The sequence below is a fragment of the Mobula hypostoma genome, chromosome 13, assembly GCF_963921235.1.
Source record: "Mobula hypostoma chromosome 13, sMobHyp1.1, whole genome shotgun sequence".
Classification (NCBI taxonomy): domain Eukaryota; kingdom Metazoa; phylum Chordata; class Chondrichthyes; order Myliobatiformes; family Myliobatidae; genus Mobula; species Mobula hypostoma.
Window position 1 is genome coordinate 9,639,713 of NC_086109.1, and position 22,928 is coordinate 9,662,640.

A 22,928-nucleotide genomic window follows, 5' to 3' on the forward strand; every position below is an offset into this window, starting at 1 on the left:
CTGATTGATGGTGGGGGGGGGGGGTTTGCTGAGCAGCTCCTGCAATTTACTCAGGTTTGACCTGCAAGCCAGCGGAGTGAAGGAGCATCTTACTCCTCCTTTGTTAGAGACATATCTCCACCCCGCTGCCCAAGGTGCAGTTCTGGAGATCCCATTACAGGAAATACGTGGAGGTTCAGAAGAGGTTCACCATGATGCTGCCTGGATTAGAGAGTATTAGCTACAAGAGGGGATCGGGCAAAATTGAGTTGTTTTCTCAGGTGCATCAGAGGCTGAATGGAGTCCTTATAAATAAATGAGATGCAAAAACAGGATAGATTGTCAATTTTGTTCACAGCGTAGAAATTACAAGTGCTAGATGCCAGGCATTTAAAGTGAGTGGATGGAAGTTTAAAGGAGATTTGAGGGGTCCTTATTGCTGCCTGCTACGGAAAGCTGTTGGAGTTGGTGCGTGAAGGCGGTGTGCAATCAAACAATGAGTGATTGTCTTGGATGTCTTTTCTTGACCCTACTAGACATTGGTAATGCAGAATATTGTAAGTACGGTTCAATGGTTTACTGGAAAGACCAGCCGCTGGAGAGCTGTGCAGCCTTGGTTGTAGTGCAGGGTCACAAGGACATGTATTTAAGATCTTTACACCTCCCCCCGCCACCACTGCAGTACTTCAGTACTCGTGACAATAATAAAACAATTCCAATTCTGACGTCTACAGTCTTTCTTCTCCCCAGAGGCCTGTTCCAGGGTGTGTATCTGAAATGTACCAGAGATAAGTAAAGTAAGCAATTACAATCTCTTTGCCTCCTGTTTATTATAAATGTATGATTATTTTACTGGGTGTAACTATTATATATTTCTACTTCTGATGTTCGTTCCACAGTGATTAACTCTCAAGGAATGCAATTTTCACATGGTTCTGATAGAGCACAACAAACATCCCACATGTAAAAATTATCTAAGAACATTCCAGAGTAATTCACACCTCACTTCCCTGGAGACTTTTCACTGGGTTGGTCTTTGTACAGTTTTCTGATCCATTATAATCCAATCCCTCAAGCTCTGTCTTAAAGCTTCAATTCCTGAGTCCAGTTTGATGAAGTCCATCAGGATGAAGGGAATAATCTTTGTTCTCTGGTTGCTGCCCTTTTCAGAGTGTCTTAAAAGGTAATTAAATCTCTTCTTCGAACATTTATACTGTTGATATGATTTGGCACCATAAATCAGTGTAAAAGAAAACTACAGATGAGGGAATCTAAAGGTTAATTATGATAACTTCTTGATTTTTCTGGTTTGTTTCAGAGGCTTATAATCTGTTTCGTCCCAGCAAGTAAAAACTTCAAGTCAGCTAGAACTAGGAGAGAGCTGTTGCCTCACAGCACCAGAGATATGGGTTCAATCCTGACCTTGGACACTGTCTGTTTTGAGTTTGCACATTCTCCCTGTGACTGCATATGTTTCTTATGGGTAGTCCAACTTCCTTCTCTATCTGCACATCAGTAGGTCAATTGGTGGCTGTATATTGCCCCTGGTATATGGACCAGTGATAAACGCTGGGGGTCAAAACGCTGACTGTTTATTCCCCTCTATAGATGCTGGCTGACCTGTGGAGTTCCTCAAGCATTATGTGTTGTGAAACACTGCGGGAAGTAGAGTCATAGAATCTTAGAAAAGTATAGCTCAGAAACAGGCCCTTTGGCCCATCTAGTCCATTTTGAACCGTTTAATCTGCCTTGTCCCATCAACCTGCACTGGGATCATCGCCACCCATACCCCTACCACCCTTGTACCTATCTGAACTTCTCTTAAGTGTTGAAATCAAGGTCGCATGCACCACTTGCACTGGCCTCCACACCCCACACTACATTTCACACCCTCACAACCCTCTGAGTGAAGAAATTTCCCCTCATATTCACCTTAAACTTTTCACCTTTCACCCTAAACCCGTGACCTTGAGTTGTTGTCCCACCCTACCTCAGTGGAAAACGCCTGCTTCCATTTACCTACCAACGTACCCCTCATAATTTAGTATACCTATCAAATCTCCTCTCAATCGTCTATTTTCCAAGGAATAAAGTCCTAACCTAATCAACCTTTCCTTATAGCCCAGGTCCTCCAGACCTGGCACAATTCTTAGAATTTTTCTTTGTACTCTTTCAAGTAGGTGAGAATGTCAGGAGACTGAAACACGGGGTGAATGTAGGATCAGTATAAATGTGTGGGTGATGGCAAGTTGGTAAATTGGTTTGTTATAGTCAGATGCAAAGAGGCACAGTGAAAAACTTATCTTGTACATTATTCACTGAAATCACTTCATTACATAGTGTATTGAGGTAGTACAAGGTAAAGCAGTAACAGGCTTCTAAGACCCGAGGACACAGACTCAGAATAGAGGAGTGTTCTTTCAGAATGGAGATGAGGAAGAATTTCCTTAGCCGGAGAGTGGTGAATCTGTGGAATTCATTGCCAGAGGAGGCTGTGGAGGCCAAGTCATTGGTTATATTTAAGGCACAGGTTGATAGGTTCTTGATTAGTCCAGGTGTGAAGGGATATGGGGAGAAGGCTTCAGTCAGAGAAAGCAAAAGAAAAGAAAAGCCTTGCCTTCTTTATATCTGCTCAGCTAGGATAGTAGTACAGTTGTCAGGCAGGATAGTTGAATGCTCATCTTGCGGGATGTGGGAAGGCGGGGAGACGTCTAGTGTCCCTGTCGACTACACCTGTGAGAAGTGCATCCAGCTGCAGCTTCCAACAATCTACATTAAGGAATTGGAGCTGGAACTGGATGAACTCTGGATCGCTTGGGAGGATGAGGGGGTGATAGGTAGAAGACACAGAGACACTCACAACACGCTGGAAGAACTCAGCAGGTCGGGCAGCATCCGTGGAAATGACCAGTCAACGTTTCGGGCTGGAACCCTTTGTCAGATTCCGGCCCGAAATGTCAACTGATCATTTCCGCAGATGCTGCCCGACCTGCTGAGTTCCTCCAGCGTGTTGTGAGTGTTGCTTTGACCCCAGCATCGGCAGAGTATTTTGTGTTGAAGATATAGAGAGGTAGTTACACTGGAGGTGCAGGACACAGGAAAATGTTGATAGTCAGGAAGGGGAAAGGGGTTAAGGAGCCAGTGCAGAGTACCCCCTCAACAGGATACTGTCGGAGGAGTGGAGGGTGCCGCACAGAGGAAAGTCACAGTGGTCAGGTTCCTGGCACTGTCTGCCTCTGAGATTCAGAAGGGAAGGGGTGGGTGGGCGAAAGAAGCGACGCACGTGGCAATGGGGGATTCATTCGTTAGGGAGCAGACAGGAGGTTCTGTGGGTGAGAACAAGATTCCTGAATGGCATGTTGTCTCCCAGGTGCCAGGGTCCAGGATATCTCAGATTGAGTCCTCAGCATTCTTAAGTGGGAAGTGAACAGCCAGAAGTTTCGTCGAGCACCTCTGCACCATCCGCCAAAAGTGGAATTTCCTGGTGGCCAACCATCTTAATTCCAATTCCCACTCTCGCTCCGACATGTCAGTCCATGGCCTCCTCTTTTGCAATGACGAGGCCACCCTCAGTGTGGAGGAGCAACTCCTGATATTCCGTCTGGATAGCCTCCAACCTGATGGCATGAACTTTGATTTCTCCAAGTTAAAAAAATAATTCCATCTCCTTTCTTCTTCTTCCATTCCTCGCTCTGGCCTCCTATCTCTTCTCACCTTGGAGCCCCTCTTTCTTCCCTTTCTCCAATGGTCCACTCTCCTCTCTATCTGATTATTTCTTCTCCAGCTCTTTCCCTTTCCCACCCACTTGGCTTCACCCCATCACCTAGTTATCCTCCAGCCCCTTTCCCTCCCAACTTTTTATTCTGGTGTCTTCCCCTTCCTTTCCAGTCCTGAACTGTCATCTGTTTATTCATTTCCATAAATGCCACCTGACTTGCTGAGTTCCTCCAGTACTTTTTGTGTGTTGCTTAGGATTTCCAGCATCTGCAGAATTTTTCATGTTCCAGATTTGTAGGTGATAGGTGGAGCAAGATGGGGAAGTGCCAAATGGCAGGTGGCAAGAGGATGGATACAGGGGAAATAAATCTTGTTGGACAGGTGTATGGGAGGAGAGCATCGGGATGGGGGTTACTTGATATTGGAAGAATCAGTATTCATACCACTGAGTTGTAAAATACATAAACAGTAAATGAGATACTTTTCTTTTTCAATCTTTTTATTAGTTTCATAGAATATAAACATAACATAGCAATAATACAAAGTTGTTGGGAATACATTGCTATACTTAACATGAGTAATTATAAAACCAAATAGTATTTAATTGACAAAACTCCCAATCACGTAGGATACCAATGAATAATACAGGACAAAAAGAAAATATCTAGACAAAAATCATGAAAAAAGAAAAAAAAATAAACAAAACCCCCTCAAAAAAAAACTAATCTAAACAGAATTAATCAACTGAACTAAAAAAAACCTGGGCAATTTTAACAACGTAAAAATGGAAGAAAAGAAAACCTTAGTGTCGACGACTCCATTCCTCTCAACCAACACTACAGAGAAGTAAAATAAATTTGGAAATGGTCAAATTACATCATATGAAAATGCTGAATAAATGGCCTCCAAGTTTTTTCAAATTTAATGGAAGGGTCATAAACCACACTTCTAATTTTTTCCAAATTTAAACACAACATAGTTTGTGAAAACCAGTGAAATATAGTAGGAGGGTTAATCGGTAAATGAGATACTGTTCTTCCAGTTTGCCTTACTGTAGCACTGGAGAAGACTGAAGACAGACAGGTCAGTGTGGAAGTGGGGAGGGAAATTACAATAATATGTAACCAGATGTTCAAGATGGCCATTGGGGTCTACGCCTGTGTTCACCAATGCCGAGGAGGCCACATTGTGAGTGCAGAATGCAGTTGGCCAGGTTGGACAGGGTGCTGGTGAACTCGAGTTTACCAGCACTCTACTTTTGTTCTGGATTCCATCAGGCACAGTTCCAGCTTCTCTCCTAACTCCATGGTGTGATTTAACACGTACCAAAGATAAGCTGAGCAAGCAGTTTGATTACTTCACCTCTTTGCCTCCCATTTATTATAAATGTCTGATTATTTTACTGGGAGCAACTGTCTGTTACATATTTCTATTTCTGACGTTATGTTCCACAGTGATTAACTCTCAGTCAATACTGTTTTCGGATGGTACTGATGGAATGAGTAAACTTCCTCTGTGTAAAATTACCTGAAAACTTTCAAGATTAATCCAACCTTTGTTGATGATTCATGCCCCATTTGTCTTGTGACTTGCATTGGTTTGGTCTTTGTATGAGGTTCTAGTCTATTATAATTCAGTGACACAAACTCCACCTTAAGTTTTTCAATTTCTGCTGTTCTTCCAATCTGTTCCTGTCTATCTGCTTGTTATGCAACTGTGTTTCAGGATCTAATGAATGTCCTCCATCTCTGGTGGTGTTCAAGGATTCCTTCATCATATCAGTAGCTTTCTCTTGGTTTTCACTACTGTCAGTCACGCAAGTTCTTGGTGGATACTCATGAATACCATCACACTCAGATGTAGAAGGAACCTTCATTGCTGTTTTCGTAACACTCATGTTTGATCCATCAGGGCTGTTAGCCGTAAGCTCAATCCTGAACCTGGAGGACTGGTGGACCACTCTTAGTCTGGCCTCTACCCTTTGAACTGCTTGGGATGGGTGACACTATCAAGAGCCAAAGCACAAGGTGTGGTCCTCTTGAAGGTTCCTGCACTCTGGAGAAAGCATAAACACAGGAGATGCTGCAGATGTTGGACATCTTGAGCAACACACACAAAATACTGGAGGAACACAGCAGGTCAGGCAGCATCTACAGAGGACATAGCCAGTTGATGCTTCGGGCTGAGACCCTTCATCGCACTTGAAAGGAAGGGGGAAGAAGCCCAGAATAAGAATATAGGAAAAGTGAATTGGTGATAGGTGAAACATGGTGAAGGGAAAGTTGAGAGCGTGGATGGGGAGAAGGTGGGTGGGGCATGAACAAAGAAGCTGGGAGGTAAAACGGCTGAAGAAGAAGGAATCTAATAGGAAAGGACTTTGGACCATGGAAGAAAGGGAATGAGGAGGAGAACCAAAGGGAGCTGAATGGCTGGTGAGGTGAGGAGAAGAGAAGAGATGAGAGGGCACTCAGAATATGGAATAGAAAAAGAGAGAAGGATGAGGTGCAGAAACTACTGGAAGTTGGAGAAATTCATGTCGGAATGGAGGCTACCCAGATGGAACATGAGGTGTTGCTCCTCAAACCTGAGTTTGGCCTCACTGCGGCATTAGAGGAGACCATGGACAGGCATGGGAAAAGCAACCTGCTTGGTTGCCACTTTGCAGATTCTGCTCTCAGTCTGCAGCATGACCCTGAGCTTCCTGCTGCCTGCCACTTTAATTCCTCATCACACTTCCACTCTGACCTATCAGCTTGTTCCCTCCCCACTGTTTACATTGCGGCCCAATGCAAGCTTGAGTGAAAGTCACCTCATCTTCTATCGGGGCAGCGCCACTTTTCACGCCCAATTTCACATTTGGACCCGGGGAGAAGGTGTATACTCCTTACAGGCAGTGGCGGGAGTTGAACCCGGGTCGCAGGTTCTGTAGAGCATTGTGCTAACCACAGTTCTACCGTGCCATCTTGCATGACATCCATGCAGATAATTTCATCACATCAGTATGTCGAGGTAGCACAAAGGAAAATGATAAAAGAATTCAGTTTGAAGTGTTACAGAGAACGTGCAGTGCAGGCAGATAATAAAGTGCAAGGGTATAATGAGGTGGATTGTCACATTGTCGTGGTGGAGAAGCTTGTGTGGTCCTGTGATCCCGAGAGCAATGCCGTCTGGAGCTATGCTCCTGGTAGGGTCACCCATGGCGGTAAGGTCAAGGGTGAGGTCTCTGACAAAGAACAATCCAACCAAGATCTCAACGGTGGAACAGGTGGATGAAGTTACTTCGAACTCAACGGCTGTGAAGGCAGGTGAAGGCTGCAACAAATCCATCAGCTCCAATCGTCGTGGTTTCCATGCCATTGGAATCAGTTGGCTGATTTGTGAAGTATCCTGTGCTTCTTGGAGTGCGACATCAAGTACACGTTAAACAAATACACACACAGGTGTCTTCACTCTGTGGGCCGCTACGACCTCAAGGGATAGCCACGACGACGATAATGAGGTGGATTGTGAGGTTAAGAGTTCATTTTAATGGACTAAAGTCCCATTCAATCGTCTTATAACAGCAGGATAAAATCTGTCCTTGAGCTTGCTGGTACTTGCTTTCTGGTTTTTGTATCTTCTGCACAATGGGAGAGGGGAGAGAGAAAGGGGTCTTGGATTACATTGTCTGCTTTATCAAGGCAGTGAGAAGTGTAGACACAGTCTATAGAGGTGGGGCTGGTTTCTGTGATATGAGCTGAGCTGTGTCCATAACTCTGCAGTTTCTTGTGGCCCCAGGCAGAGCAGTAGTCATACCAAGCCACGAAGTGTCCAAGTAAAATGGTTCCTATGGTGCATCAATCCAAATTGGGAAGGGTTGGCCGCGGCATGCCAAGTGGCTTTGGCCTCCTGGGGAAGTGGAGGCACTGGTGTGCTTTCTTGATCATGGTCAATGCTGCCATCACAAGTACTTCCTCTGTGATTGGCTCAGCTCTTCTCTCTCTATAAGCATACCCAGCCCCGCTAGGCATGTCCCACAGCCCTGTCACTGGCAAGGCAACACCTCCCCCTACATGAGGAAATCTGCAGATGCTGGAATTTCAAGCAACACACATAAAAATTGCTGGTGTGCGCAGCAGGCCAGGCAGCATCTATAGGAAGAGGTACTGTCGACATTTTGGGCTGAGACCCTTCGTCAGGACTCCCCCTACAGATTCCCGTGCCAGCTGCACACCTCCTGGGTGTGCAGAAGCCGTAGCCCGGTGGAGGCCCGCCCTGGAGCTGGAGGACTGTCTGTGTGTGTGTGAGTGTACGTGTGTACGTATGTGTGTGTGTGTGTGTGTGTGAGTGTACGTGTGTACGTGTGTGTGTGTGTGTGTGTGTGAGTGTACGTGTGTACGTGTGTGTGTGTGTGTGAGTGTACGTGTGTGTGTGAGTGTACGTGTGTACGTGTGTGTGTGTGTGTGTGTGAGTGTACGTGTGTACGTATGTGTGTGTGTGTGTGTCTGAGTGTACGTGTGTACGTATGTGTGTGTGTGTGTGTGAGTGTACGTGTGTGTGTGAGTGTACGTGTGTACGTGTGTGTGTGTGTGTGTGAGTGTACGTGTGTACGTATGTGTGTGTGTGTGTCTGAGTGTACGTGTGTACGTATGTGTGTGTGTGTGTGTGTGAGTGTACGTGTGTACGTATGTGTGTGTGTGTGTGAGTGTACGTGTGTGTGTGTGTGTGTGTGAGTGTACGTGTGTACGTGTGTGTGTGTGTGTGTGTGTGTGTGAGTGTACGTGTGTGTGTGTGTGTGAGTGTACGTGTGTACGTGTGTGTGTGTGTGTGTGTGTGTGTGTGAGTGTACGTGTGTGTGTGTGTGTGTGAGTGTACGTGTGTACGTGTGTGTGTGTGTGTGTGAGTGTACGTGTGTACGTGTGTGTGTGTGTGTGTGTGTGTGAGTGTACGTGTGTGTGTGTGTGAGTGTACGTGTGTACGTGTGTGTGTGTGTGTGTGTGTGAGTGTGGGTGTGTGTGTGTGTGTGAGTGTACGTGTGTACGTGTGTGTGTGTGTGTGTGTGTGTGAGTGTACGTGTGTACGTGTGTGTGTGTGTGTGTGTGAGTGTACGTGTGTGTGTGTGTGTGTGTGTGAGTGTACGTGTGTACGTGTGTGTGTGTGTGTGTGAGTGTACGTGTGTACGTGTGTGTGTGTGTGTGTCTGAGTGTACGTGTGTACGTATGTGTGTGTGTGTGTGAGTGTACGTGTGTGTGTGTGTGTGTGAGTGTAAGTGTGTAAGTGTGTGTGTGTGTGTGTGTGTGTGAGTGTACGTGTGTACGTGTGTGTGTGTGTGTGTGAGTGTACGTGTGTACGTGTGTGTGTGTGTGTGTGAGTGTACGTGTGTACGTGTGTGTGTGTGTGAGTGTACGTGTGTGTGTGTGTGTGTGTGTGAGTGTACGTGTGTACGTGTGTGTGTGTGTGTGTGTGTGTGTGTGTGAGTGTACCTGTGTGTGTGTGTGTGAGTGTACGTGTGTACGTGTGTGTGTGTGTGTGTGTGTGTGTGAGTGTACCTGTGTGTGTGTGTGTGAGTGTGTGTGAGTGTACGTGTGTGTGTGAGTGTACGTGTGTACGTGTGTGTGTGTGTGTGAGTGTACGTGTGTACGTGTGTGTGTGTGTGTGTGAGTGTACGTGTGTACGTGTGTGTGTGTGTGTGTGTGTGTGTGAGTGTGTGTGTGTGTGTGTGTGTGTGAGTGTACGTGTGTACGTGTGTGTGTGTGTGTGTGTGTGAGTGTACGTGTGTGTGTGTGTGTGTGAGTGTACGTGTGTACGTGTGTGTGTGTGTGAGTGTACGTGTGTGTGTGTGTGTGTGTGAGTGTACGTGTGTACGTGTGTGTGTGTGTGTGTGTGTGTGTGTGTGAGTGTACGTGTGTGTGTGTGTGTGTGAGTGTACGTGTGTACGTGTGTGTGTGTGTGTGTATGGGAGGGAGGAAAGGGGCTTGTTTTTACTGTTGGTTTTTTTGTTGCTTGCTGTGTTCCCTTTTTTTTCGCGTTCTGTGTTGTTCCACTGAGCATCGTGGGCTGTCTATGTTGGCGCAGAATGTGCTGTGACTCTTGGCCCCAGCACACCCCTGGACGTGTTGGATGTTAACACAGATGACACATTTCACTGTGAATCTGAATCTGAATCGGGTTGGAAATACATCTCCAGCCCTTCCCTGTTGTTGGGTCTAGATCATAGCAGTGGCTCACCACCTACCTCCTCAAAGGTTGGGGGCAAAAAGCCAGCCTTGAACGCAATGTCAAGGTTGTAGTTACGGTACTACACATTTTCCACCTATCGTTTCAGAATTCCACTGAAGAGATACAAGTCCACCAAGCAAATGATGAAGGAGAAAGGGATCCTGACGAATTTTTGGGAACATAACAAGCTTGATTTGGTACAGAGGGGTCAATCCCAGGAGTGCTCTAAACTACAAGCATCAACTGAGCCCCTTCTCAACTACATGAATGTAAGTACCTCTGGCTGCTTTGCCTGTGCTGGGTGTTTGGATTATGAACTAGATAATATGCATTGGTGCTGTCCAAATGGAGTCATACAGCACGCATACAGGCCCTTCAGCCCAATCAGTCCATGCTGGCCACAGTGCCCACCCAGCTAGTCACCATTTCCTGCGTTCAGTCCACATCTCTCTAAGCCTCATCCCTCCACGTACCTGTCCAGGTGCTCCTTCACTGACACCATTGTACCTGCCTCGACCACTTCCTCTGGCAGCTCATTTCACCCTCTGTGTGAAAAATCTGTTCCTCAGATCTCTTTTAAATCTTCCCGCTCTCATCCTAAACCTATGTTCCCTGGTTTTGTGCTTGGTTCTGTGTTGTATGACTATAAGTGAAGAAATAATTTCTTACCTCAGACCTTAATGGCCAAACTGCTAATTTCATGACTAGGATTTTTGTTTTAGAGACTGCATGCAAGGGTAATGTTATCCCTGCTTCTTGTTCGAATTCGGTATTTTTTTATATGAGGTCACGCTTGAACAGCGGCTTTTGCGAAAATGTTTATTTAGAGCAGGATAAATCAAAGTTAATCATGTTTTTTACCAGTCTCAGTACGCAGGAATGATTTCTATCGGCACACCTCCTCAGAACTTTACAGTCATATTTGATACCGGTTCATCCAATCTGTGGGTACCTTCAGTTTACTGTTACAGTGTGGCCTGCAGTAAGTACAAAAATACTATCATTTCTACAGTGTCAGTGCCAAGGTGGTGTTGCTATCTCAGAGTGGGGCAGCACCGTGGGATAGTGGTTAGTATAACGTTTCTCTGCTGCTGTCCATAAGGAGTTTTTACACTCTCCCTGTGACCGGGTGTTGTACTTAAATTTAAAGCTGCAGAGTTGTGGAGGTTCAGTCATTGGCAACTTAAAGATGAGGGAACTGAGGCTATGGGAAACAGGGACAGAAGAGGAGATGAGGCCTGGGGTAGATCAGTCACAATCATAGTAACTGGAAGGTAAGCTTGAAGGGATGAGTGCTGAACACTAGTTGCATGGTAACGTGGCAGTTAGTGTAACACTCTGAGGCTCCAGTGGTGACCAAACAGGGTTCAATTCCTGCCACTGTCTGTAGGGATATGTGCATTCTCCCTGTGAATACCTGGGTTTCCCCCGGGTGCTCTGGTTTCCTCCCACATTCCGAAAATGCACGGGTCATAAGACCACAAGACAAAGGAGCAGAAGTCGGCCATTCGGCCCATTGAGTCTGCTCCGCCATTTTATCATGAGCAGATCCATTCTCCCATTTAGTCCCACGCCCCCACCTTCTCACCATAACCTTTGAGGGTCAAGGTTAGGGTTAGTAAGTTGTTGGTGCCAGAAGCACCGTGGCACTTGCAGGCTGCCCCCAGCACATCCTCCGACTGCCTTGGTCATTGATGCAAACAAAATAGTTCACTGTTTTTCGAAGCTTTGAATTACATCTGACAAATAAAGTTCGGCTTTAATCTTTCTGATTTCTTATATTCTCATACAAAACGAAGTCCATTTCTGGGGCTCAAATGAAGAGATTCAAAGAATCAGAATCAGAGACGAGTTTATTGTCACTGACATAGTTCATGAAATGTGTTGCTTAAAATATTACTATGTCTTCCAAAATAAATAAATAAATAATGTGAAGCAGGAAAAGCAAAGATAATCTTCATGGGTTCGTGGACCATTTAGAATTAGACCTTAAGAACATAAGACATAGCAGCAGAATTAATCCATCTGGCCCATCAAGTCTGCTTCACTATTCAATCATAGCTGATCCTTTTCTCTATCTTCTCCTCAACCTCAGTTCCTGACCTTCTCCCCATAACCTTTGATGCCATGTCCAATCAAGAACCTATTAATCTCTGCCTTAAATACACCCAACGACCTGGCCTCCACAGCAGCATGTGGCAACAAATTCCACAAATTCATCACTCCTTTGGCTAAAGAAATTCTGGTGGCAGAGGGAAAGAAGCTGTTCCGAAAACTTCCAGTGTGGGTCTTCAGGCTCCTGTACCTCCTCCCTGATTGTGGTAAGGAGAAGAGGGCATGTTCCAGATGGTGAGGGTCCTTAATGGTGAATGCCGCCTTTTTAAGGCATCGCCATTTGAAGACGACCTCGGCGGTGGGGACGCCTGTGCTCACGATGGAGCTAGCTGAGTTCTCAAGGTTCTGCAGCCTCTTTTAATCCTGTGCATTGGACTCATAAGTCCTACATTACAGTATGAAATCAAGCGGGTTAAATGATCAATGCTTTACCTAGACTGATGTCCTCATTTGTGAAGAGTACTTGTTTTACAGAGCAGCATCACAAATATATCCCAGAAGATTCATCAACTTATGAAAGAGTCGGCCGACCCTTCTCAATCCACTATGGAACTGGCAGCCTCTCTGGAGTACTGGCAATGGACACGGTGAATGTGAGTAATTATTCTGAGATGTGACCCGATCCTTCAGATGGGATTCCTGTGTGTGCCCAGAAATTGGACATCAGCCTTGTTTGGTGTGGTAGATTTGTTCTGCACTAATATTCAACTGGGACAAAGCAACAAAAAATAGTAATAGTGGGAAAAATTATCTTTGATATATCATTAGGGTGGCTTTCCCCCGATGGCCACTTTAAAATACGACTTGCACATTTCTCCTTGGTAACGACCTGTGGAGATTGCAGCTGCCATGTCCTTGCTACCAGGAATCATGGGAAGTGAGTCATAGCTGTTGACCTCTTTCCATGATGGCCACCATGCAGCAGCATTTACATTTATTATCCATTATCATCATCATCATTATGTGCCGTATCATATGACATCATCATTATGTGCCATGTCGTATGACAAGGGTGGTCATGATCTTTCCATGACCATGATTGATCTTGGGAATTTTTTCTGCAGAAATGGTTTGCCGTTGCCTTTCTTCTGGGCAGTGTCTTTATAAGACAGGTGACTCCAGCCATTATCAATACTCTTCAGAGATTGTCTGCCTGGTGTCAGTGGTCACATAAGCAGCAATTGTGATATGAATCAGTTGCTTATGTGACCATCCACCATCCACTCCCATGGGTTCACATGACCCTGATCGGGGATGGGGGCGCTAAGCAGGTTCTACACCTTAAGGGTGACTTTCAGACTAGCAGAGCTAATGCCTTACACCTTCTTTGGTAGAGATGTATCTCCACCCCACCACCCAAACAGTTTTAGGTGCAGTTCTGAATATCTCATTACAGGAAATATGTGGATGATTTGGAGAGGGTGTCAGAAGAGGTTCACCAGAGTGCTGCCTGGATTAGAGAGTATTAGCTACAAGAAGGGATCGGGCAAAATTGAGTTGTTTTCTCAGATGCATCAGGAGGCCGAATGGAGTCCTTATAAAATAATGAGATGCAAAAACAGGGGAGATTGTCAGTTTTTGTTCACAGCGTAGAAATGCCAAGTGCTAGAAGGATGGGCATTTAAGGTGAGTGGATGGAAGTTTAAAGGAGATAGGAGGGGTCTGTTTACTACCTGCTAGAGCAAGGTGTCGGAGTTAGTGCCCGAAGGTGGTGTGCTATCTAGCAGTGAGTGATTGCTTTGCATGTCTTTATTTGATCAGAAGACCCTGCTGTATATTGGTAATGCAGAATACTGCAAGTCTGGCTCACTGGTTTATTGGCGAGACCGATGGCAGGGGAGCTGCGTGTCCTTGGATGTAGTGTGGTCTAGGTGCCGTGTGGCTGGGTCACCTATCGCAGCCAGCCGGGAGAGGAGATTCTGGAGGCGTTGTGGCATGGGGAGGGGTTACTGGCCTCTCCTGTCAGCGCTGCCCTCCAGTGTTTGCTCGGTTGCAGATAAGCTGGATTGGGTGTTCATCTGCGGACTACTGTGGGCTTGTTCTCGCTGACAGCATCCATGTGCGTCAACCTACAGGTCATCACACTCAGGGCCTTGGGATTTATTATATGTTTTTTGTGCGATTGCACGTTTACTGCTATCTTATAAGTGCCTTGTGCTATGTGTGTCTGTCGTTGCTGTGTTTTACAACCTGGCCCCAGAGGAATGCTGTTTCATTTGGATGCTATCATGGGTAAACTGGCTGGTAGTGTAGAAACATAGAAACATAGAAACATAGAAAATAGGTGCAGGAGTAGGCCATTCGGCCCTCCGAGCCTGCACCGCCATTTATTATGATCATGGCTGATCATCCAACTCAGAACCCCGCCCCAGCCTTCCCTCCATACCCCCTGACCCCTGTAGCCACAAGGGCCATATCTAACTCCCTCTTAAACATAGCCAATGAACTGGCCTCAACAGTTTGCTGTGGTAGTCACAGGAACACTGGACTTCAAGCCAGGTGGTGCTGGGTTCGAATCCGGCCGGCTCCATGCACGCTTTCCAAATGCGCTGGGTTGAGCGTCGAGCTCGCAACTTGGCCTTGTTAAAAAACAGACAAGATAAAAAAACCCAGCAGGGTGGTTGCACGGTGAGCCACCAGGAGTGGAGAGGAATACAAACAAGTATCCATGGATATTCATGTATGGTTGAACAACAATTAAATGTGAAGTTTATTTATAGAGAGAGGTGGATGCCTGGGAGGTGCTGCTAGGGATGGGTGGAGACACATACAGCAGCAGTGATTAAGAATCAATCAGACAAGCGTATGAACATGCTGGGTGTATGGATCATATGCAGTTCCTTTACCTCAAGCTGTCTAATCAAGTCTGGTTCATAATGGCATTCAAGAGGCTTTTAATTAGACACATAAAATGCAGAGAATAGAGAGACAGGGATCCTGTGCAGGCAGAATGGGTTAGTTTAATTTGGTGCCAAACTCAGCACAGACACTTTATCCTCTGTTTTTTTTGTTTCATGTTCTTTGTTCAGAATCTCCAGATCAGCATTTCCCACTCTCCATACAGAGTATGAGTCATTTTCATACAAATGAAAAAACTTCGCATTTGTCATCCTGCCCCCTAGATGAGAGCGTTAAAAGAAATTGGCAATTTGGTGTCGATTGTGGAGGTGGTACCTTCCCATCGGACAAGTTGAGATGTTTGCTACTATTCAATGACGTACTTCCACAGAATGTTCCCCCACCAAGACCTGGCCAACATTTCTCCTTCAACCAATATGCCTGTGAAATTGGCTGCACTGTTTCCAACATTCAACGTTAGTGTCCTAATGAGAGAGTTACCTAATCACAAATGTTGCCTCCTGCACTTAGATTGAAGGCTTATCTGTTGTGGACCAGATGTTTGGTGAAAGTGTGACGGAGCCAGGCACCACGTTTGAGTACTCCCCGTTCGATGGCATCCTGGGACTGGCCTACCCGTCCATCGCTGTAGCAGATGCCACGCCTGTGTTCGACAACATGATGGCCCAGAATCTGGTGGAGCAGCCGCTGTTCTCTGTGTTCCTGTCCAGGTAGGACTCTCCAGTGATGCGTGTTGTGCTCAAACACTTGCTGAAACATTTACATGCCCTCTGATTGGAATCTAGATTATTGATATCTGAAGTTATAGGACAATAGGCAATCATAGTGATCTGGATTTTGCATTTCAATACTGGTGCCATCTCCCTGTGAGTGTGTGGGTTAACTTTTGGTACTCTAGCAACACACATCAAAGTTGCTGGTGAATGCAGCAGGCCAGGCAGCATCTATAGGAAGAGGTACAGTTGACGTTTCAGGCCGAGACCCTTCCTGAAACGTTGACTGTACCTCTTCCTATAGATGCTGCCTGGCCTGCTACGTTCACCGGCAACTTTGATGTGTGTTGCTTGAATTTTCAGCATCTGCAGAATTCCTCGTGTTTGGGTACTCTAGTTTCCTTCCATAGTCCAAAGACATACCAGTTAGTAGGTTAATTAGTAAGTTGTCCTGTGATTACTTACTTACCTGCTGCACATATGACACTTGCATTTAGGCAGCAATGAAGGTCCTCCGTCTCTTTCCGCACCATCGCACCGGAGGGTTCTTCATTGCTGCTTCCATAACAATTTCTTTTTCACCAGTCAGGGTTGTTAGCCCTGAGCTCAACCCTTGAACCTGGAGGACCGGTGGACCACTCTTAGTCCGACCTCTACCCTTTGACCTGCTTGGCATGGGTGATGGTATCAAGAGCCAAAGCACGAGGCCCTGACTCCAGCCAGCATAACTCTCCGGGTCATTGAGGTACACAAGCCTCCAAACCCTATGACAAGATTGTGGTCCTCTTGGAGGGTCCTGCGATTAAGCTAGGGTTAAATAGTTGGATTGGTGGGTGGTCCTCCATACTGTATCTCTAAATGAATAAATAGAATTATTTCTGTATAGCATAAAAATCCATATCCCTCTACACCTTTCATACTTAAAGTGCTATCTAATGGACAGAAAAGAGCCAGAGGGATATGGACCAAACATCGGTAAGTGTGACTAACTCAGACAGTCATCTTGCTTGGCATGAAGAGGTTGGACTGAAAGGACCGGTCAATGCTATGTCTCCGTTACCAGCTGTCCAATGCCTTCTGAATGCTGTAATTGTATCTCCTTCAAACACATCCTTCATCAGTTCATTCCAGGTATTCTTCACTCTCTGTGTGAAAAACTTACCTTTCAGTTCTCTTTTAAATTTCTCCTCTCATCTTAAACCTGTGCCTTCTCATTCTAGGCTTCCCTGCAATGGGAAATAAAAGATTCTGGCTATCTATCCTATCTTTGACTCTGATGTTTTTATAAGATTACCTCTCAGCCTCCAATGAGAATAATCCCAGCCTACCCAATCTCTTCTTGTATCTATAGACCTCCATTCCAGGTAAGATCTTGGGAATCTCTTCTGCACTGTCTCTGTTATGGTTAAATCTTTTCTGTAGCATGATGATCAAAAATGTAGACCACACTCAAGTATGGTCTAACCAATATTAGACTCTTCACTGAGGGCTGGTGTGTGTTCTCCCAACTTCTCCTTTCTGAAGTCCACCATCAAGTCCTTGGTCACGTTGACATTGCTATTGCAACACTACTCAACCAACTGACCTATCTCACTCCTGTACACCTCCAGTATCCCAGTGTTTTCTGTTGTACAGCTTCGCTCAGTTGATCTGCAGTTGAATTTGTCAAAGTAATTGGTGCTTGATTTGTGTACTGAGATACAGCGAAAATCTTTGTTTTGCACATCATCCATACAGATCATTCCACAATACGTGTGGTACTCTGTAAAAGTCTCAGGCACATATATATAGCTAGGGTGCCTAAGACTTTTGCACAGAACTGTAGTAATTTTATGTATTGCACTGTACTGCTTCCATATAAAAAAACAAACTTCATGACATATGTGAGTGATGACAAACCTAATTCTGATCTGGGTCTCTATTGTAGACTGAGAGTGGGAAGGAGGCAAGGAGAGGAAAATCCTGGTTGGGACAAGGGGAAGGGAGCGGGAAGCACCAGAGAGACATTCCGTAAAGATCAATCATGCTGTAATGGTGCATATTTTCAAGTTTTCATACCTCAGATTTAGATTCAAACACATGCACGTTGAAACATGTGGTGAAATGCGTTAACAACCAGCGCAGCTGCGTTGGGGGCAGCCCACAAGTGTTGCCAAAAGGACGTGCCCACGACTTTCGGCAGAGCAACAGGAAACACAAACAAGCAAGAAAACAACAGGGGGAAAAGTTCAAGCTTATTGTCGTCTAACCATACACATGCATACTGACAAATGAAACAATGTGCACAACACAGTACAGATAACTCACACACATAACTCATAAAGTAGTATCACCACTAATAAATTAACAAATAATGAGATGCTTTGGTGACACGGGTTAAAAGTAAACGGTATAGCATTTCATGTGCTTCATGCGCGTGATTTATTTATTTATTTATCGATACGGAGTAGGCCCTTTCAGTCCTTCAAGCCATGTCGCACAGTCCCTCACACACCCAATTAACTTTACTCTAACCACAGAACAATTTACAATGTGCAGTTAACCCTTCATGTCATTGGACTGTGGGAGGAAACCAGAGCATCTGGGGAAAACCCACGCCTTTCACACGGAGGATGTATGGACTGCGCTGGAATTGGACTCCGAACTCTGAAATGCTGTGAGCTGGAATCGCGTCGCGCTAACCACTACGCTACCGTGGAGCCCAGGGTGATAAGACCTGGGTGGTGGCAGGAAGTTCAGTCGTCTCACGGCCTGAGGGGGGTAGAAGCTTCTCCTAACAGTTCTTGTCTTGATGCTACAGTACCTCCTGCCTGATGGTAGAGGGTCAAAGAGATTGTTGGACTGCTGGTAGGGATCATTGACAATGCGAAGGGCCCTTCGTATGCAGTGGTCCTGGTAAATATCTTTGAGTGGAAGCAAGACTTCAATGAGCAGACCTCACAATCCTTTGTAGGGTCTTGTGGTCAGATGTCTTATAATTCAGTACCAGATGGTCCTGCAACTAGCCAGGACATTCTTGATGGTGCTCCTGTAAAAGTTGGTTAGAAATTGGCCTCACTCACCTTAATATTCTCAGGAAGTGGAGATGCCCATTTCCCTCTTTCCCCCAACCCACCCACACACCCACACAGACAGCTCTCCAAAAGCAGGCAGACAATGAGTCTGCAACTTTGCCAGTGGACCTAGGGCCTACGGTTATCGGGCCTCGACTTTTGGACTTGCAATCGACCTTTGTTTCTCAACTTCTGGCATCTATTGCCCGATGAAAGGTTGGGCCATAGTTACCCTCTTGAGCCACCATGGTAGCATAGTGGTGAGCATGACACTATTACAGCTAGGGGCATGGGAGTTGGGAGTTCAATTCCCGCATCCTCTGTAAGAAGTTTGTATGTTCTTCCCGCAAGCATGTGGGTTTTCGCTGGATGCTCCGGTTCCCTCCCATATTCCAAAGATGTACAGGTCAGTAGCTTAATTGTAAATTGTCCTACGTTTAGGCTAGGGATGAAATCAATGGGTCGTTACGCGGCCTGCCTCGTCAGGCTGGAAGGGCCTGTTCCACATTGTGTATCTAAATGAAAATTAGAATAAGTTAAATTAACCAAGCTTTACTATGAAAGCATTCAGATTGTAACCACTTCTCTTTCTGTTTCTTTCTCCCTCCAGGAATGACGGGAAGGGAAGTGAAATAATTTTCGGTGGATTTGATCCTGCACATTTCGTTGGGGAGCTCAACTGGATTCCTGTGACTAGGCAAGGGTACTGGCAAATCCAGTTGGATGGGTAAGTGCAGGCACCGTTTACACAGAACCACTCCGAAAACCAGACTGAAGCTCAGGGCCAGTCCCAAGGGAATGCTGAACTGTCACAGGGGTCAGCTTCGAGACTAGGGACATGAATGCCTCAGCGAAGTGTTGATACAAGGCAGCATGGTAACATACCAGTTAGCGTAACGCGTGAGAGCATTGGCTGTGAAATAGGGGTTCGATTCCTTCCACTGACAGTATGTTCTCCCCATGACCACGTGGATATCCTCTGTATTCTCCAGTTTCCTCCCACATTCCAAAAACAAAAAAAAGACAAAGCAAGGATGTAATGCTGTTGCTTTATAAAGCACTGGTGAGGCCTCACTTGGAGTATTGTGAGCAATTTTGGGCCTCTTACCTAAGAAAGGATGTGCTGACACCGGGGAGGGTTCAAAGGAGGTTCATGAACATGATTCCAGGATTGAAAGGCTTGTCATATGAGGAGCATCTGATGGCTCTGGGCCTCTACTCACTGGAATTCAGAGTGATGAGGGTTGATCTAATTGAAACCTATTGAATGTTGAAAGGCCTTGTTAGAGTGGATGTGGAGGGGATGTTTCCTATGGTGGAAGAGTCCAAGACCAGAGGACACAGCCTTAGAATAGAGGGATATCCTTTTAGGTTGGAGATGAGGAGGAATTTCTTTAGCCATAGAGTGGTGAATCTGTGGAATTTGTTGCCACAGGCAGCTGTGGAGGCCAAATCATTGGGTATATTTAAGGCAGATGTTGAGAGATTCTTGATTAGTCAGGGCATGAAGAAATACGAGGAGAAGGCAGGAGATTGGGACTGAGAAAGATAATGTATCAGCTGTGATGAAATGGCAGAGCAGACTCAATGGGACAAATGGCCCAATTCTGCTCCTATATCTTATGGTCTTATGATTTTATAGGTTAGAGTTAGTGAGTTGTGAGCATACTATGTTGGCACTTGAAATGTGGCGCCACTTATAGGCTGTCCACTACAAACCTCACTAATTTGATTTGATGCAAATTAGACTGTTATTAACCCTTAACATTCAGGCTCTTGAATCAGAGAGGATAACTTCACTCAACGTCACTCACCCTATCACTGACCTGGACTCACTTTCAAAGGACTCTTCATCTCATGTTCTTGATATTTATTGCTCACCTCTTTAATGATGAACGCCACCTTTTTGAGGCATCTCTCCTTGAAGATATCTTGGATGCTATGGAGGCTAGTGCCCATGATAGAGTTGACTAGTTTTACAACTCTCTGCGGCTTACTTCGATTCTGTGCAATCACCTTCCCCATACTAGATGGTGATGTAGCCAGTTTGAATGCTCTCCACAGCACATCTGTAGAAATTTGTGAGTGTTTTTGCTAACATACCAAATCTCTTTGAACTCCTAATGATATTGCTTTAATAGGAGCTTGATAGCCATTGCATTCCAGGCAATACAGTGCTGTCCACAGTTCAAAAATGCTTCATTAACTGTAAAATGCCTTAGAACTAGCGAAAGCACTTTAAACACGAGACTTCCTTAAATGCTATTGATATGCTACATTGTGTTTCTGCAAGTTCGGGAGATGCACAGGGAGATGTAGTTTTAGCCCAAGCCACTAGATGGCAGTAGATCCCAAGATAGGGAAGTGGGCAGCCAGTTGTATGATAGAACTGTAGAATGAAATGGCCAATAAACAGAGCAAGCACCTGCCAAGTCTTTAGAAGGTGTAATCCATTTCAATGCACACCCACACTTTCCTTAATAATCTTTTAACTTCAATATTTTTACAACGTACATTATTCAGCGATCTGTACATCTTGTCTTGGCCACTGTTTAGAGCCCCTAATGAGTGGATAGTCAGAGGCTTTTCCCCAGGGCTAAAATGGCTAGCACGAGAGGGTATAGTTTTAAGGTACTTGGAAGCAGGTACAGAGGAGATGTCAGGAGTAACATAGAAACATAGAAACATAGAAAATAGGTGCAGGAGTAGGCCATTCAGCCCTTCGAGCCTGCACCGCCATTCAGTACGATCATGGCTGATCATCCAACTCAGAACCCTGTACCTGCCTTCTCTCCATACCCCCTGATCCTCTTAGCCACAAGGGCCATATCTAACTCCCTCCCACAAGGGCCATATCTAACTCCCTCCCACAAGGGCCTTATCTAACTCCCTCCCACAAGGGCCATATCTAACCCCCTCCCACAAGGGCCTTATCTAACTCCCTCTTCTAGAGGGGTAAGTTTTTTACGCAGAGAGTGGTGAGTGTGTGGAATGGGCTGCCGGCAGCGGTGTGGAGGCAGAAACGATAGGGTCTTTTAAGAGACTTTTGGATAGGTACATAGAGTTTAGAAAAATAGAGGGCTATGGGTAAGCCTAGGTAGTTCTAAGGTAAGGACATGTTCAGCACAGCTTTGTGGGCCAAAGGGCCTGTATTGTGCTGTAGGTTTTCTATATTTCTATGTTTCTATCAGAAAGGCCTTTTCTAAGGCAACCGAAGGGGTTGGAGAATTGTGAATGTGCATTTGGAGAAACGGGGCTTGTTCTGCATTTGTTGCTTTGTTGCTTGTTGTGTCCTGTGTTGTCCTGCCGAGCGTGGGCATGCTACGTCATGTGTGGTGACGAACTTGGGCTGCCCCCAGCCCATCCTTGGGTGTCTTGATTGGTAATGAAAACAACACATTTTACTGTTTGTTTTAATGCATGTGTGATAAATAAATGAATTGGATTGGAATCTGAACCTTGAATCTTTGGGTGTCATACAGTCAGTGGCCATTTTGTTGTGTACCTCCTGTACCTAATGAAGTGGCCACTGTGGTCTTCTGCTGCCGTAGCCCATCCACTCCAAAGTTCAAAGTGTCGTGTGTTCAGAGATACTCCTTTGCACAGCACTGTTGTACTTTGTGGTTATTTGAGTTACTGTCCCCTTCCTGTCAGCTTGAACCAGTCTGGCCATTCTCAATGTTAGGTTCAAGTTCATCGGTCATCTGACTGTACATGTATTTTGCAGCACCTTCACAATCTGAGTCTGAGTCAGGAAAGGATACTGGTGCTATGGAAGACTTCCTGCTTGGTTCCTGTACCCAAGAAGGGGACTCCATCTGAACTTAATGACTACAGACTAATTGCCCTCACATCCCATGTGGTGAAGGTGCTGGAGAAGCTGGTCCTAACTTACTTAGGCCTGCAGGTCTTCATTGGACCCTCTACAGTTTGCCTCCCAGCCTCACGTGGGAGTGGATGATGCCATCATCTGCCTGTAGCAGAGAGCTCACTCCCACCTGGATGATGCTGGTGGCATTGTGAGAATCACAGTTTTTGATTTCTCTAGTGGCTCCAATACAATCCACCCATTTCTTCTGAGTGAGAAGCTGCAAAGGATGGGCATAGCCAAATCCCCTATCTCCTGGATTACTGTCTATCTGACAGATAGACTCCATTTTGTCCATCTGGGTAGTACTCCATTTGAGATGGTGGTGAGTGGCACTGGAGCCCCACAAGGGACTGTCCTGTCTCCCTTTCTGTTCACACTGTAGACCTCAGACTTTCAGTACAATTCTGAATCCTGTCACTTGCA

General features: G+C 45.6%; 1 protein-coding gene across 1 annotated transcript in view; it reads left to right on the forward strand.

The window, feature by feature from the left end:
- Positions 1–998: 998 nt before the first annotated feature.
- Positions 999–22,928, forward strand: part of LOC134355411 (cathepsin E-A-like) — a 39,984-nt gene continuing 18,054 nt past the window's right edge. The window contains exons 1-6 of the mRNA XM_063065259.1: positions 999–1,162; positions 10,001–10,163; positions 10,759–10,876; positions 12,484–12,602; positions 15,379–15,578; positions 19,245–19,361. Coding sequence (XP_062921329.1) covers positions 1,092–1,162; positions 10,001–10,163; positions 10,759–10,876; positions 12,484–12,602; positions 15,379–15,578; positions 19,245–19,361 — 788 coding nt within the window. The 5' untranslated portion in view covers positions 999–1,091. The remainder of the gene's footprint in view (positions 1,163–10,000; positions 10,164–10,758; positions 10,877–12,483; positions 12,603–15,378; positions 15,579–19,244; positions 19,362–22,928) is intronic.